The sequence below is a fragment of the Thunnus thynnus genome, chromosome 2 (assembly GCF_963924715.1).
Source record: "Thunnus thynnus chromosome 2, fThuThy2.1, whole genome shotgun sequence".
NCBI classification, from domain to species: Eukaryota; Metazoa; Chordata; class Actinopteri; order Scombriformes; family Scombridae; genus Thunnus; species Thunnus thynnus.
The window spans coordinates 20928677-20946292 of record NC_089518.1 but is presented as its reverse complement, the minus strand read 5'-3'; the positions used below and the strand labels follow the sequence as shown (position 1 = coordinate 20946292).

The following is a 17616-nucleotide window of genomic DNA, read 5'->3' as shown; positions in this document are numbered from 1 at the left end:
AAATTTCGCTTTTTAGAAGACATTATCATTATTTTCTCTGTTCCTTCATGATTTCACATATTTTAAAGACTACTTAATGCTGGGTCCATTATGCCATCAGAGCAATATCACTATTTTCTTACAATTCTCTAAAATATCTTGAATAATATCTAACAAAGAGTATATGTACAATCGATTATTATGGTTACGAATATTTTTTGAAAACATATATATTTATATTTGAATAGCCTTTATTTTTTTTTTTAAAAAAAGATCTTCTACTGTACCTTTTATAATTGTTGTTGTTGTTGTTGTTGTTGTTGTGTATAACCTGTTACAAGATTTGATTATAATTTCGATTTAGACTGATGAAACGGAATGTGTAAGGATAAATAAAGTTTCATTAAAAAAAACATCTTAAATACATAGTTCCTTTGCCCTCATTTTGGTCTACCAGTGTATATCCTCCAACCTTACAACACTCTCCATCAGAACTACTGTATTGTATTAAGATTTGATTATTAACTGTAGCTTTAAGAATCAGAGTCATGCAACGACTGAGATCTGAGCGTATGAGGCAAGGAGGTGTTATTTTTAAGCAGCTGGGGAGAAAAATATCTCCTGTCAGACCTAAATCAGGGCATAACTTTACTGTAATAGGTCCCAGTTGCCACTGGGAATGCTGTTGCACCATGAAGAGCTGCCAGCAAAAAAAAAACTCGTCTCAAGATTTGTGGATATCGATAACAAATTAGATTTTTGTAAAATAAATAAATAAATAAATAAATAAATGAAGAAGACACAACTAAACATCTATTTTATGAATATCAGTATACGTCAGGGTTCTGTGAAAAAAAGAGGATTATTTTGATTCAATAAGCCGGAAGCCAAGGATTTAATATTATACTATGAATAACAAACAACCGGAAATTCAACGGACTGTCAATTTACTAATTTTACCGGGAAACTCTCACATCCATAAGTCCGAGTTCTCCTTTGAACTTTTCATGATTGCATTTAGAAAGTATTTTCAGTCTTTATTATACAACTTATAAACAATGAGAAATGTGCACATACAGTTAGTATGCTCCAAGACATTTCTTTTTTTAAAGAAATCTGAGTTTATTGCATACCTTTTTCTGTTAAGTTACTTTTCTATTTATTTATTTTATTATTATATTATTATTTACAATATTGACTGTATCAACAAACTGTAAGTGAAGTCTTTGTCTTTTGATGTTATCTTTATTTCATTATGATGTCTAATTGTTTTGTTATTGTATTAATGTCACACATGTTGTGCATGACGCTTTTTATAAATAAAGTGTCGGGGGAGAGAGAGAAAAAAAAACAGCAGTGTGTGAAGCTGCTGTCTGCAGTCTGCTGCCTGCCACAGACTGAAGAGTGAACTCCTGATCGGACACAGCGACAGTTACTCTGCTGCTGAGTCAGTTAACTTACCGGCAGCACCGTACATTTACTTACTGTCAGCTCACATTATAATGCTTATAACGGAAAACCGAGCTGAGCCGTTAAATGAAGAAGCGGGTCGTTGTTTGGATTGCTTTTAATTAGCTAGCTGTAGCTAACGCGGAAGGCAGGCATCCCCACGAGTAACCAATGATTAGCTCAACGGACATAACACTGAGCTCGTTTTAGACGGCATTTCCTCCTGGGTGAAGGATGTCTAAACGCCTTAGAAACGCTGAAGTCTGCGCTGATTGCAGTGTCCCAGGTAAGCAAACCAGTCTGCACTGTGTGACTAACACAACAGCTAGCTGGTAGCTGTGTTATTATCCACTGACGTTTGGTCCCTTCAGGGCTCACTCTTCTGGTGTAAATCAGGACTATCAGCGCTGCTTTCTGCTTCACAGTGAGTCAGATATGCAGTGTACTGTTGTTTTCAGCAGGGCAGGTATCTAATGTTACAGCTCCAGGGGTGAGGATGCAATCAGACCTGGAGCAGCTGTCTTTTTTTATTTTTTTAAACTGTTTCCGTCTTGTGGTTTTTCCTTTAAATAATCAGGCAGGCATTTAGGATGTGTGACATTATACAACAGTTGTTATTCTACATGTGAAATTACCCCTGCCGTGCAGAAGTTTCCACCAATTTTTTTTAATTCATAGATCAGCAGGAAGCTGGTTTTTTGTGTGTGTGTGCAAATATCAAGTTGTCTTCTGTCGTTTCTGTCAAGTACAAGTTGACTGCATCATTTATAAAAAGGCAGTGGGTGGTTACAGTGGTCTCCTAACATGATAGTTTATGAGGTTTATCCCATTAAACTCACTGTTGATGAGGAATTACTGAATGAATGGACACTTAAAGTATGTTACTAATTATAAAATAAATAAACAATTCTTTTTACAAATTTAAAAGATTGCAAAAAATATACGTTTTTACATCCTAAAACCAAACCTAATAGTATTTTTGTTAGATTGAACCAGTCTAGGGCTGCAACTAACAGATATTCTCATCAACAATTAATATGTCGATTAGTTTCTCAATTATTGAATTAGTTGTTTGGTCTATAAAATATCAGAAAATGGTGAAAAATATCGATCACTGTTTCACAAAGCCCAAGATGCGTCCTAAAATGTGTTTAGTCCCGACCAACAGTCCATCAGTTTACTATCACAGAGGACTGAAGAAACCAGGAAATATTCAACTTTTAAGAGGCTGGAACATCTGTTGATTAATTTTCTTTCAACTGACTAATTGATTGATTGACTAATCGTTATGGCCTTAAACCAGTTGCTTTACTCTGGTATCTGTAATGTGCGGTAGCAAATGAAATAGTAAAGACTACTTAATGCTGGGTTTGTTATACGCCATCAGAGCAATATCATTATTTTCTTATAAAAGATTTGTGTGTTCTAACTAATATTAGGAATGAAAGAAAAGCGAAGTTAAGCTTTACAATCAAATGTTTCTCTGAAAACTGAACTGAACTGTTTGTGTGTGTGTGAGAGAGGAACTTTCAGAAGTCCCATTTAGATAGAAATGACGTGATGTTTTTCAGCAAGCACAGGAAGCAAAACAGGATGCTCTATGAATTGACTGCATGCTTTCAATGCAGAAGTTTTTTTTTCTATTGTGGTGCCACAGTGTATTGTTAGTGTAATATACTGTACCTGAAGAACATGTACTTTTCCTTTTTAGAAAATATAAAGGAACTTGTGCACTGTTTACTTGTCTTTCGCACAATATAAGATCATCAAGGAATAAAGAGAAGCAATAACAAGCCTGCTAAATATTAAGTATCCCTCCAGTTTCAGCTCTATTTTGTCTCTCATCATGTCATTCAGATGAAACTCCTCATGTCTCCACAGCAGCTGGCCTGACTTGCCCTTCCATACCACTGTTACCAGTTGTTGGGTGTGAATATTTTTAGAGTTTCAAGATCTGGTATTAAATTTAGCAGCACTTGTTGAGGAAAGAGTAAAAGAGGCATGCCAGCCCTCAGGTCTCGGTGGAGAGTAAGTTAGGAGGAGACTCTAAAAACCGGGGACCAGGTGCCAGAATCTGACCGGCAACCCCTGCAGCTGTTCCTTCTGTACCTCAGCTGCTGCTGAGACACTTGCGGTCCTCGCTGTCTGTCCTGTCGCCGTGCCAGCCGCCCAATCTGCTTAACAGTTTATTGGCTATCAGATGGTCGCATGAATTTATAGTATTTTTGGTCCTGAAATGTTTGCTGTCAGAAGAGCGTCCCTATACACAGACAGCAGAGCTCTGACATTTGAATTAGAGGAAGTGTGTTAAGCAGGTCAAGGTTAAATAAACACATTTATTTTGGTTACAGAGTATACCGTAGCTTACATTTACACTCTGTCTCAGTTTCTAACAACATGTATTACCTCGGTGTGCAGCGCAAAATTTCCTGATGGTATTTGACTTGTTATTTTTTCAGTGTTTGAAAGAGGAAGCTGCTTTATTACTCAACGATAAGGTTGAGGTGCTTCAACCTACAACTGCTAGTCTTCACTTCCCTTTTTACACAATGGGTGACTCCACATGAATCCGGGGTGAATAAGACCTTGCTACCTTCCTACAGGGTTAAGGCTTATTTCTTTTTCTTTCTTTCTCTCTTCTAGTTATATCACACTGCATGTGGTTTAAAAGCCTCCTCTGGGCATGTTGTGATAATACAAGGTTTAATAAAGTTGACTTTTGTGGTCCATAATAGTTTTTCCCAATGTCTGTTCGTGTTATGTTAGTGTAAATAATGTTTCCAGTGGTCTGAGCTTGGCACTGAAGACACAGAGGCTTTCAAGGATATGACTGGCATCCTTCTATATTTTCCTTACTGTCAAAAAGATAATAATGAAAAGACCAACTGTTTTGTTGGTATGTCTCTTAATACTTTCTAAATACCTACTTTCTCAATACTTTTCCAAGCTCATTCGACCCCAATGAACATGTAAAACTTGGTCAAAAATATAGAATTTCTTTTTTAATAAAGGCTGTCATTTCCTGAAGCAGCAGGTCACAGCAGTTTTTATCAAAAGTTACTCAAACAGCCGTCAATCGGCAGAAAATGAATCAAATATTTTGTGATTGAATAATCATTTTAGTCAATTTTTAAGCAATTAATTAAGAAATATCTGCTACTTACAGCTTCTCAAATATGAGGATTTAATGCTTTTATGTGTCATACATGATAGTAAAATGAATATCTTTTGATTTTGGACTGTCGATTAGACAAAACAAGACATTTGAAGATGTCACTATGAGCTCCCTGACATTATAATGGGCATTTTTCACTATTTTCATGAGATTTTATAGACAAAACAATTAGTCAGTTCACCGAGAAAATATTCGGCAGATGAATCAATACTATAAATTATTATTAGTTGCAGACCTAGAGGAAATAGTGCATCTGTTAGGGACTATTCTCAGCCAAGGATCAATACACATTTGGTGCTCTAGTGAGTATTTCGGGCAGCAGGACGGTGAACGCAAGTGGGATTGACTCAAAATTAACTACAGTGGCCAAGTTCATTGCCAAGAAATAAAATGTCACCCAGTGCAATATTGTGGCTCACTGATGTGTAACGCTGGAGATCTATGGTAGCGAGACACTATATCAGGTTGTGGCTACACAGACAAAACTTATAATTAGGATCGATTCGTTGCCGGTGTCGGTCTTTTCACAGGATTTGTTGACAATAACAAAAATGTAAAGTATTGCAAGCCTTATTCTTTAAATAGTTGTCTGCGATATTTAGTTTTTGGGTGTGCAGCTGAGAAAAAGGAGAAGTCGGATATCAAGACCAACACATCAGTGATTTGTTACTGTATGTGAAGAGAGGAAAAGCTGTATACAACATATATAAATCACACCCGTGAGAGCCAGGTGAATGCAATATTGTCCTTTCAACTATCTCTGACTCACACCTTAGATTAGTTGCACCTAATAAAAAAACAGGAACACTGATTTGGTGTGATTCAACCGTGAGGTCACTGCAAGTGTCGTGATTTTGTCTGTTATCTCCCCCGTCACAGAGCCTCGCTGGGCCTCGGTGAACAGGGGTGTGTTGATTTGTGACGAGTGCTGCAGTGTTCATCGAAGTCTAGGCAGACACAGCTCCCAAGTCCGCCACCTGACGCACACACAATGGCCTCTTACGCAGCTACAGGTAATAACCCCACACAGGGAAAATATCCTCCTGTTTTAAAGCTACATTTCTTTCTCTATGTTTTCTACTTTGTCGTCATTTTGCGTGGTTTATGAGCCAAACTTCATATGACAAAACGCTTTCAGCAGACCTGTGTCTTTGCTCAAGATAAATCGGATGATAAAAGTTGTACATCAGATCTCTCCTGAGGTGTTTTGATTTTGTCCAAATATAGGAAGTGTTTGTTCAGTAAGGGAATTGTTAACAGTGAGTCAGCATTCTACTGTCTGAATCAATGGGACACGTTTAACAAGTTTCTTTTTCATTTCCCCCTAGATGGTGCAGACATTATACAGCAATGGTGCAAATTCAATATGGGAGCACTCCCTCCTGGACCCTGCATCTGTGATGAGTGGGAAACGCAAGGCCAACCCTCAGGACAAATTGCAGTAAGTTCATTATTGTTTTTCATTTTCTTTCCCACTACATGTTCATTTCCTGACCAATAAACTGATTTTGTGTTAATTTGTGCCACTGGCTCACTCACTGCCTCTCTCTCTCTCTCTCTCTCTCTCTGTGTCTTTGCATCTCTGTGATTCATGTTATCATCAAAGCCCAAACAAATCAGAATTTATAAGAGCCAAATATCAAATGCTGGCATTTGTCCATCGCATGCCTTGTCGGGACGACGACAGCTTGACAGCCAAGGATTTAAGCAAGGTGAGGAGGAAAAAGTGCTCATTGTGACATGTTTGGTGCGTTACTTTGTTGTAAATATTAAGCTCATAGGTTGTTTCTTTCTTTTTTTTTTCTCCAGCAACTTCACTCAAGTGTACGCACCGGGAATCTTGAGACTTGCTTGAGGTTGCTGTCTCTGGGAGCACAAGCTAATTTCTTTCACCCTGTAAGATTCCCTCTTTTTTATATAAAAAAACCTCCATTTTCATCTTTGGATTTTTTTTGGCTTTTCTCTGGATTGTCGGTCTTACATTTTTGCCTCGCCTCTAGGAAAAAGGAAACACTCCCTTGCATGTAGCTGCAAAGGCAGGACAAGTATCACAGGCTGAACTATTAACTGTTTATGGGGCAGATCCTGGAGCCCCTGACAGCAATGGCAAAACTCCCATTGACTATGCAAGGTTAGCTACGTGATTATTTTCAATCATGTTTTATCATTCTAGCACAAAATGTTATTGCCCTGTAATTTCACCTTTTAATGCGTTAAATAGTACTTTTAATGTGTTTTCACAGGGAAGCTGGCCATCATGACCTGGCAGACAGACTGGTGGAGATTCAGTATGAACTAACTGATCGACTGGCGTTCTACCTGTGTGGGAGAAAACCAGGTACACAATGAGAGTGTGTAAAAAAACAAAAACAAAGGATACACGCATGTCATTTTTCTACCTGTTTGGAGTGAAAGATAGTTTTGACTAGTTACACTAGTGTGACTGGCAAGTGACCTGATACCTGATTATAAATTTGACCTACGTTGCAGATTAAAATAATTGTATGATATTTAATTTACTCTGTGAACACTTATTATACTCTACACTATATCTAGATGATGTTTAATAGAAAGTGTTGACATTTCCCATAAGTATTGATGATGTTGTCAGTCATCCAGAACATTCTTGTACTTCCTTTCAGATCATAAAAACGGCCAGCACTTCATTGTTCCACAAATGGCCGACAGGTAAGAGAGCATAAACTGAAAGTCAACGTGTTGTAAGTGATCAGTGTTTGAACGAGTGTGTCTGAGTGAATGGGTTCAACTTGAATCGAGCCAACAGAGTGAGTGCAGTGGGGCAGTTGTTTGTGATTGTATTTTTGCTTTGAGGCCTGTTCTGACACGTTGTCGGGCCCGCTGCAGCATCTAATATCTGTTAGAGGAAACAGACCCAGCGAAATAGTTCACATACCCAACAGCTCTGTAATTGCTGCTGATAATTAAAATATTTCAAACAGCTCTAACTGTTAGAGCAGAACAATTTCTGTGGTTTTTCAGTTTAAACGATATATTTGATCTCTTTTTTTTTATTGCTCTCTATTGATGGATAAGGAACATGTAAGTATTGATCTCAGTGAAATGGGCATTAATGTGGACCAAATATTTCAGCAGCATGTTAATGAGAGTTATTTTCTGTTTGTAGCAGTTTAGATTTATCAGAACTGGCCAAGGCAGCAAAGAAGAAGCTGCAGTCTGTAAGTATTTGATGTTAGATTTCAACTGTACTGAGCTTCTTCTAAACCCTGAATTAAGTCTGACTTGGTTTTATTTCCTAACCTTCACACAGCTCAGTAATCATTTATTCGAGGAGCTCGCCATGGATGTGTATGATGAGGTGGATCGACGAGAGACGGATGCGGGTAAATGTTTTTTTTTGTGCCATCTTATACCGACACTGATCCTTTAAAAATACCAGTGGTGATGTTGTTGTTGTGCTAACTTAACACCTCTGAACTGCACAACACTGATGTCATGTTTTCCTGTTATTTGTAGTGTGGTTAGCTACACAGAATCACAGCACTCTGGTGACGGAGACGACTGTGGTGCCTTTCCTCCCTGTGAATCCAGAATATTCATCAACACGAAACCAGGCAAGTTAGCTTCACAGAACTCCCATTCTAACGACTGAAGGCCCCTTTACACTGTGTGATTTTTGGGCTGTCTGAGATCAAAGTTTACATTCGTGAGAGATACGTGGTGAAATCTGTGCTCCTCAATCCAAATCAGTGCTCCAACAAAACAAACAAAACAAATTCTCACAATGTGACTGTTGCTACGACCCACGTCTACAAATAAACCAATCAGAATACAACATGAAATGACACAGAGTAAACCTGCTGGCATGACATTTTTTTTAAATGTAGTTCTTGAATAAAGTTTAGGGGGAAAACCCACTCATTCATGGCACACAAAGACCAAAACAATAGAAGTGAAATGAAAAAGAAGCTTGTTTGAGTTTGCCGCATTTTCAAAACATTAGAGTGGCGCAGATGGATGACGCGGGCTGATAACGTGCTTCTGCTTTCATTTACTTTTTTCCTACTTACATCACAGCGCTACAATTCAGCACACATTCAGTGCACAGTCTGACAGCCTGTTACCAAGATTTTATTATAAACATCTCGTTACATGCCATAAACGTACACAATCGTTGTCACGCAGTCTAAAGGCGCCTTTATTTCCTTCTGCATCTTCACTTTGAAGTTAGATTCAGTACTGATGAGGTGTTTTTTTTTTTTTCTTCATTTAGGGACGCCAGAAACTTGCAAGATTCAATGCACACGAATTTGCAACTCTTGTGATCGACATACTAAGTGATGCTAAGCGCAGACAACAAGGGAATTCAGTAGCTAGTCCCAAAGGTCAGTAACTAACTGTTCCCTTATTCCAAGATCTTACTGACACTGAACATTTCCTCTTTGTAAGTGTAGCACAGGTAAAAGTATCCCACTCTGTGTCCTTTGATTCCAGACAATGTTGAACTTATCCTGAAAAGTGTGGCTGTCAGGCATTGTAGTGACAGTCAGGACAACGACCAGCCGGACTATGATAGCGTGGCGTCTGATGAGGATACAGATCAAGAGCTCCCCTCTAGCAAAGGAGATAGGACCAAGGTAACATGGCATCGCTTTCACAAATTATAACCCAGATCAACTGATATAGCTTAGCTGTGAAATTCATTGATAAAAACGTCTTCTTTAGGTTTGCTTAAGCGCCTTTAACCGCTCTCTCCAACAGAGTCTGGACTCTGACCTCTCCGACAACCCCATCACTATGCAAGAGTACTTGGATGTGAAGAATGCGCTTACTGCCTCTGAAGCCAAGATCCAGCACCTCATGAAAGCCAACAACAACTTGAGCGATGAGCTGAGGCTGATGCAGAAAAAGGTATCCACCGTGGTCCAACAATAAGATCACTAACACCGGGGGGCCGGACTGAGGGGGGGCCACAGCGGTCAGCAGAGCCTCTTCTCCTGCCCAGTGTGATCGCTCCTTTGGTGTGGAGGCCCAACCTGTGGCTTGTAATGAGGGCCTAGCTACCTGAACAGGAATACTCTGTTACAAGATAAGGCTGCTGTGACACCCTGCTGGTCCACCCTCTGTTTTGGTCAGCATGTTCAGTTTTAAAGCTTGAATGTAAGCTGGAGATTTTTTTTTTTTTTTTTTTTTCTGGATTTGAGAAGAAGAAATGCACCCTTGCCTCATTTCATAACAAAAACAGTTTAGTCCCCCTTTTTGTGTGATAATTAAAAGTAAAGGCTATACTGTCTAATGTTACTAACAAGCATGGTTTAAGAAAATGCATGAAGTAATTGACAGTGTTTTTTTTGTTGTTTTTTTAAAAAAATCCCTTTTATAGTAGATAATGACTAACTTAAATTGTATGTGTGTGCCTTGCTTCATCACATATACTGTGCACTCATTACAATGAATGTTTTTGGATGTTTAGTACATGTGGATTTATTGTTTGATATGTTTTCTAAGTGGTCACGTTTCATAGAAAGTTAGTATCTTCCTCAGTTCAGTCATTTCACTAAACCCCAACTATTTTAAAAATGATCTATTTTGCCCACAAATGTTGTGAGCACAATCATGTTGTTAAAACAAAGTAGCCAGTGAGGTTATTTTTTTTTCTTTTCATTTCATTTCTGTTTGGCTGTTTTGGAAGAAGTATGCAGATCATTTGTTTCTCTGTTAGTTTGTGTTGCACAAGTTGCAAAGGTCAATGTGACTCTCACCTGCAGTAGACATACGGCTCTGCAGGTGTACTGTTGTAATACAGTAGATATAGATTAAGGTGTGTGTTAATATTGTAGTCATGTAAACATTGGCACTTAAAAAGACAGGCGTACACCATATTGTGAATAGTTTTCTTTCATTTTTAAACGCACGTTCCTGGACAAATCATTCAGTAACTATTATATCAAAGCAATCAGTTGGAATCAGATCTTCACCAAACATCTTCAGAGAGAACAGTTAAGTTTAGAGACTAATACACACTGCAGCTTTAGAGTTTTACTCTCCTTCTTTTCCTGAATAGTACAAAAGATTTCCAATTTTCTCTGCATTGGATGCAAGTAGTTTGCATTAAGGCTCGTTTTTCAAACTGTTATATCCTTGACAAAATCTCCTTGATTTTGTTCATTCTTGAATGCCTCTTATGCTGTCAATTCTTGATCTGTCTGTACTGTAGCTGCACCTTTGACTCAAACTGCACCTGTGTTGCTTAACTGTGCGACAATCTTGCTTGCTCATCACTTGCTTTGCATTGTTAAGCTTAGAGAAAATCACTCCCAAAGCAAAATTTCAGTCATTCCTGTGATCTTAATAGATGTCATCAAGAAACAGTCTGGAGCTGTTCCACTAACAATAATAATACATTCAATTTTAAGCACCTTTCTCGTAACCCAAGGACACTTTAAACACACACACACACACACACACACACACACAAGATAATGAAAAGCTTGGTAGAAAACAAGATGATCGTTCATGTTTTTAGCCACTAATACTTGATGAAATATTTCTCTGAAGCTCAAACAAGCATTCAATAGACTTCATAATTAATTGTTATTGAAGCAGCTTCAAGTTTTGTATATTGGTGACACATTCAAATATTGACTGAACTTTCTATATCATGGGAATAACAAAAAAATCAAAGTGTAGGTTTTCGATTTTTATACAACATCTACAAAGATGTTTTTTTTCTGCCAATGTAAAGCCTTGGCAGAATGAAACGACTGTTACAATGCCAGCTATAGCAGACTGTCAAAATATGATGAAAATATTCAGAGGAATCATGGGATAAAATCTGAAATTGTATGCTGTAAAGATACAACAGATGAAAACAGGGGAAGAAGCTTGCTTTGCTGAGAGCACCTCTTAGTGTATTGCTGACCGTCTCTTCCAGCTGCAATCTCTGCAAAGCGAGAACACCTCTCTCAGGCGGCACGTCCCAACCAATATCTATCAGATCCCCAGCGGTTCAGACTACCCTGACCCCTCCAGCCCCTCAGCCTTGAAACGCCGGCAGTCTGCGCGGGCCAGTCGGCCCATGTCTATGTATGAGACCGGCTCAGGCCTGAAGCCCTATCTCCCTAAAGGGGAAACTCCCTACCCAGAGGAGGGTATCCCCACCCTGCAACCCTTCCCACCTCATGTAAGTAAGCCCTTCTCCCTGCGTTCCTTTGCCATTTCCTCTCCACTGCCCTGTTTCCACAACTTTCTCCTCTGTCTTCACCCTGTCTGCACACCTGTCTCTCTGCCTTTTTTTTATGTTTTTCCCTAGTCATTTGCTATTTGGTAGTTTTCTTCTGCAAAGACAGAGTCATCAAAAAGCACAAAAACTATTTATACACATCCAGTCACATCCCATCTTGTCTAGTTCTGATACATTTTCAAGACCATTGTCTGCATACATCTGTTGTTTAAAGGCGTGCTGCTTGTTTGTCAGACAAAACTTAGTTGTACGTGCAAGGAGATGCTGTTATTATGATATATTTTGAAGGTTTGTACTGTGTTTTTATGTTGATGAAGCATTAAAACTACCATACAAATACTCTGTGTTTTGTACTGCATGACGAACTCACAAGCTTATTTTCTCATCTGTTTGGATTCTCTCTTTGGTTCAAATGATTGAAAAGACACTTCTGCAGTTAGATTCAAGCCTGTAAATATAAACAGTGTTTTCTGGTACTTTTTTCTCAATGGATTAACTCCCAGACTCTTCAGTCATATTTTTTCCAGGACACTGTGCAAAAAGGAAATGGTTAGGAGCTCGGGGAATATATGTAGGAGGATGATCTGTAAAAACAACTGAGCTTTTGTAATTGTCTACATAGCATTGATTTTACTAACCCTTCTAAAATAATAGAATTATTGGATCCTGAAATATAATTGTTATTGCACAGATTTAGATTTCATAAAGCTTCAGTATGCTTCAGTGATTTTAAGTAGCTTCAAGAGACTTGATCCCAAGGACATGACATTATCTAATCTCATTTATTTTTTGAGTTTTTTCTTAATTTAAGAAGTCTGTCTCCTTAAAATGTGATTTGAACCCTGTCTTTAGACGGAAAGGGGCGCTTTTGTGACCACCTCTTCATCCCTCCCCTCATTTCCATCCACCCTGTCTTGGTCGAAGGACGAAAGTATTCAAAAGGTTAAGTACATCCTCACTCGGTTCACACCTTGTGGGACGCAGCAAATCCACTGGGAGCCTTTAACTTCCTCTTCCTCCTCAATCACCTTCCTTTCTCTCCCGTATGCTGTTCCCTATCTGCCCCCCCGCTGCATGAGCCATCCCTTCACCGGCTGCCCTCACCACCAGATACCCGCCTTCATCAGCATCATCCTCATTGCGCAGCTGAACAAATGGAATTGTGTGGGTTTTGCAAATGCAAAAACCTCTGCCTGAACACTCAACACTGAGCAGAAAGTTGCGCTTGTGATGCGGCACATGCTAATTTTAATGCTTTCTTTCTTTCTTTGCCCAAGAACTCTGTGTTGCAGATGATGTTTAGAAAGTTTGATTGTACAAAGATTGTAAGTGTTAAAGGTTTGTTTCATTTTTATAAACCAGCTGTCTGTAAAAAGAAGGGGTACTACTTTAAAATATAATTCAAAATGTCTATGTGTATTTTATACCTCTCTAGCTTTTGAATGTATCATGATTTACTCCTGAAATTGAATCTTTATAAAGAGAAATCCTTTTTGCTCTAACAAACGCTTGGCCATTTTGCACAATGAACTTCCAACAGCATGCTCTCACTTCCTCCAGTAACACCCTAAACGCTGTGGTGATCCAGGAGTTGTTTTACAGTCTAAAGAGATTGATCTTCTTTTAAAGCAGAACAAAGACTTATCTAAACATGTATGAGCTGATCGCATTTCCTGCCGTGGACTGTTGGAGCATTTTATACTGCACACAAGAGGGGGATTTTGTTTAAACTTTTTGACGTAGACTGAAAGGGTATGAACCTATTGTACAATAGGCCTGTGTGGCTTAAGTGTTGTCTCTGCTTCCTGTTTATAAATGTAGCTCTGAGGGTGATACTGAATCTGCAAAAAAAAAAGCTCTTACTGTAAGTTACAGTCGCATCTTATATGATGGTGAGCCTCATCTCAAGTGGAGATAAGTTAGTTGTATCTTTTTAATATTTGTGTTCCATGTAATTTAAGTTTATTTATGAGGTCATCTGAACCCTGACTTTCCATCTTCACATTACGACTCTCAGGGGTCTAATTCCCTTTAGTTTGGGGAATGAGTAAAGCTGGTCTGTCATGGTTCTGATGCAATCCAAACTCATTTATGATCACGGATGTTTCTCGCCAAGTGTTACTCACTTACTTGTTCTGGCAGGTCGTAAACCTTATTGGATAAAGCTGCAGATGATCCAATGTGATTTGTGCCTTAAGCAGATCAGATCAGGTTCAAGCAAGTTAGGAATTGTGATTATTTCATACCGATGTGTGTATGATGATCTGAATCCTGCATAATCTATTTTTTACTAACTGATAATCACGTTAATGGCTTCAAGTTGATTCTATGCTCTTGCTTCACAGCTCTATTGGCTTGTTTCAGAGCCATATGCATTGCTTTCACTTGTGTATTTTACAATTCTGACATTGTTGTACTGTTTGTTGCTGGCAACACTAGAAACAGAAAGGGTACAATATATGTTGAGTGAATTTGACATGCAGCAACCAGAGTGTGATTTCGCCACAGCTGTTTCTGGTTTATAGCGTTAACGACACGCCATATAATCACATTTTTTAAAAATTCTCTTCCTTCTAGGCCTCGAAGTTAGAGAAGCAGAGCAGCATGCCAGAAAGTGACTATGACAATACATTCAATGACTCTGAGATGGATGATTCAGGGTAAGAGCCTCACCCACAGTAATTGAGAAGTTAAAAACAAAAGAATACAGTCAAAAGGGTTTTTGTAAGTCAAATTATGTGCTGTTTTGTATTAAAAGCAAGAAGCAGGAGTTTTTGGTTTTTGGCAGTAAACGTCTCTTCTTCTCCTTCTCCTTCTTCTTCTTCTTCTGAATTTCCCCCCTGCAGTTTGTGCAGGAGGGGGAGATTGAGGAGCAGTGGCTGGCTGGGGGAGGGTACCTCTATCCCTGAGCTGGATGATCTGGAAATGGAATCAGACCCCTCGCTTCCCAGCACTGAGGACGTCATCCGCAAAACCGAGCAGATCACCAAGAATATCCAAGAGCTTCTGCGAGCTGCTCAGGACAACAAACATGACAGGTCAGAATTATGAGACGAGAATCCCCCTTTATTAGTTTAGGATTTTTATAAAACTTTCATTTCCTTGCTTCCATTTTAAACCTTTAGTTCCTCTTACATTCATCATTATTCTGCTATTTTCAGTTGCGTTTATCTCCTATCGTTTCCCCTTTTTGTCTGTTTTCATCACTCTTCTCCCTCATTCTACTTCCACTCTGCTCCGGTGTTATGTCGTTGTTGTTTTGGTGTTGCGGCGTCCTCGTCACTCACTTGTGTGAGCAGACCGTGTGAGCGTGAAGGTGTGCGCCGGCTCAGGCACAGCCTGGGATGTTTCAGCACTCTGGTGCCCTGGGCTGAGAAGGCCCCAACTCCCCTTCAGCCGCTCAGCCTCCGGTCCCCTGACCCCACCTCCTGGTACTCTGGCCTCTGTCCCTGCCTCCCAGGCACAGTTTTATTTTCCTCTCCCTCACACAGTTTCTGACTAACCTTTTTTCTTCTCTTTACCCACTAATAAAACTGTATCTTTTCCTTTTGATGTACCACTGAATGCTTGAATGTATTCAGTTTGGATGTATTTTCAAACACAAAATTTTTCTCTTCAAGTGCCGACTTTGAATCTGCTTCAATTATTTGATGAAAAGTGAAGTGACATCAATGCAGTGACTTGCTTTTGATATATAGTTAACAGTATATTTGATGTGAGATGTTCTTGACTGACATGTTGTGACTATTGTATAGCTATAATTTTTATATACAAAAATGTGTCAAATGTGTCAGTAAAAGGGCTTTGTACTTACAATGCTAAAATGTGTGCACTCATATGTTAAATAGCATGTTTTGAAGTTGATGTTAACTTGAAGTTGAAGATGATAATGCACGGTGTGTTGTCAATGATATGTAGTACATAATTGTGTCAATTGAATTGCATGTTTTTGGTTAAAATATAACTTTTTATTGCCAGTAATGAACATTTTATCTGGAATTTTGAGAGCTGTGTGAATGTGACATCAGTATGTTAAACTAACAGATACTTCTCTTCTCCTCACAGCTTCATACCCTGCTCAGAAAGAATACATGTGGCTGTAACAGAAATGGCTGCCCTCTTTCCTAAGGTGAGGAAACTGGTATTATATATACAGTATTTTGCTTCGAGTAAATTGATCAATCTATTTTTTTTAATTCTGTATTTTGAGTGACTGTATTTGAGAACTAAGTGAAAAGGGGGGCGAGTAAAGTAGACAAAGCCAAATCGACCATATTCAGTCCCTAGCTCGCAGAGGTCAATGTGGTGCTAAAAGATCTCCATTTAACAGCCAATCTTGACACAAATCTGCACACTTTTTTGGACACTTCCCTGCAGTAAACAGACATTTTAACCTTCCTCCGCAGAAGCCACGCTCAGAGACGGTGAGAAGCTCTCTGCGCTTGTTGACCTCCAGTGCGTACAGGCTTCAGAGTGAGTGCAGGAAGGCGGTGCCCTCGGAGGGCTGCCCGGGACCGGACATGCAGCTGGTCACCCAGCAGGTCATCCAATGTGCTTATGACATTGCCAAGGCAGCCAAGCAGCTTGTCACCATCACCACAAAGGAGAATACCAACTAACAGCAAAACCGTCAGCATCTCAGTTTTGTTCTTATATTTTTTTAAAAATGATTTTGTTGTTTTTGTATTTGTGGTATATGCATGCGTTCAGTCAGCTTTTTAATTTATGAATAATATAAGTATGGACAATATTTAAAGTCAACTTGGGACATAATCTGAGTGTGAAGGGAAAGACTGCAGCAGCTTTACTTAGGGATACCTGGCTGCTATAATAGCACAATTTCTCTTGATTACTCTCTAACAATTAGAGTAACTCCCTCTTACTGACAAGTAATGTTCAACCAGTTCATTGTGTAAATACCTCTCATTGAGAGAAGGAATTAAGCACAGTGAAGTAAATCCGTATGACGATGTTGGTTACTGTAATGTTGTCAGTCCAAAGCCAGACATGGTTGCTGAAAAGCCATAAACAAGTCATGAATCCACTGTCATTGAATGCTATTGCTAACACTCTTGTAGCTTAAGGAGCTTCCCCTCAATTATTGCACTGTGCAAGCATCAACAAACTGTAAGCAAACTGGCCGTTTATTTACTTCCGTTTAATGTTCAGAACTTCATTTATGCACATTTTGTAGCTCTGCAATGCTAATGTTTGTTGCATAGAAAAGCTATTTATATGGTTTGTCCCCTGTCCAAGTGTAATCCAGTCTGCAGTGCACTTATTGCAGCTATTTATGTATGCCCATTTGTCAAGTCAGTGAATGCATATAACACTTGTTCAGGGGGCCAAGTTATATTCTTCACCAGCAGCAAGTTGTCGTTGTATTAAGTTAAAAAAAATATATGATTTGGTGTGTTTCTACGAGGCTCCACTCTGCACTGTATTATGCGGTCTTGTGTGCCACTGCAGTGTTGGTGATGTTACAAGATATTTAGAGCTAATAACCATATGTATGTCCATTGTGTTTTGTGCTCTGTTCCGTTGCTGCTAGTTTTGTATTTGATGTGCAACACATGGGATAGAACTCTAGACGTCTCCTGTATAACTGTGCAGCACAAGGTTCATCCTCACCAAGTGTTTCAGAGGTTATCAATGAAATCTGATCAAGGTAATGTCCCTCTCTGTACTTGAATGGAGTGCAGGGATGTATGTCATGCAGCTGTGAAGTTGCAATTCGGGAAAAAAAATAATTATTTTCTAAATAAACTTAATTTATAAGTATAACCTGTTG

At 39.0% G+C, this 17616-nt stretch overlaps 1 protein-coding gene across 9 annotated transcripts; it reads left to right on the top strand.

The window, feature by feature from the left end:
• The first annotated feature begins 1329 nt into the window (after positions 1-1329).
• git2a (G protein-coupled receptor kinase interacting ArfGAP 2a) lies at positions 1330-17615 on the top strand. 9 transcript variants are annotated; one of them, XM_067609502.1, is made up of 21 exons: positions 1330-1714; positions 5483-5616; positions 5932-6044; positions 6210-6315; positions 6413-6499; positions 6604-6734; positions 6847-6941; positions 7246-7291; positions 7752-7800; positions 7893-7965; positions 8099-8196; positions 8856-8967; positions 9077-9219; positions 9344-9493; positions 11517-11765; positions 12678-12767; positions 14403-14485; positions 14672-14863; positions 15125-15256; positions 15891-15954; positions 16232-17615. In XM_067609502.1, the coding sequence occupies exons 1-21, from the start codon at positions 1663-1665 to the stop codon at positions 16442-16444; spliced, it is 2412 nt and encodes an 803-aa protein (XP_067465603.1). In that variant the 5' UTR covers positions 1330-1662; the 3' UTR covers positions 16445-17615. The 9 variants fall into 9 exon arrangements, with proteins under 9 accessions (XP_067465603.1, XP_067465595.1, XP_067465647.1 ...); XM_067609494.1 differs by having other exon boundaries at positions 7749-7800; XM_067609528.1 differs by having other exon boundaries at positions 1331-1714; positions 7749-7800; positions 15125-15285; positions 16232-16361.
• The last annotated feature ends 1 nt before the right edge of the window (position 17616 follows it).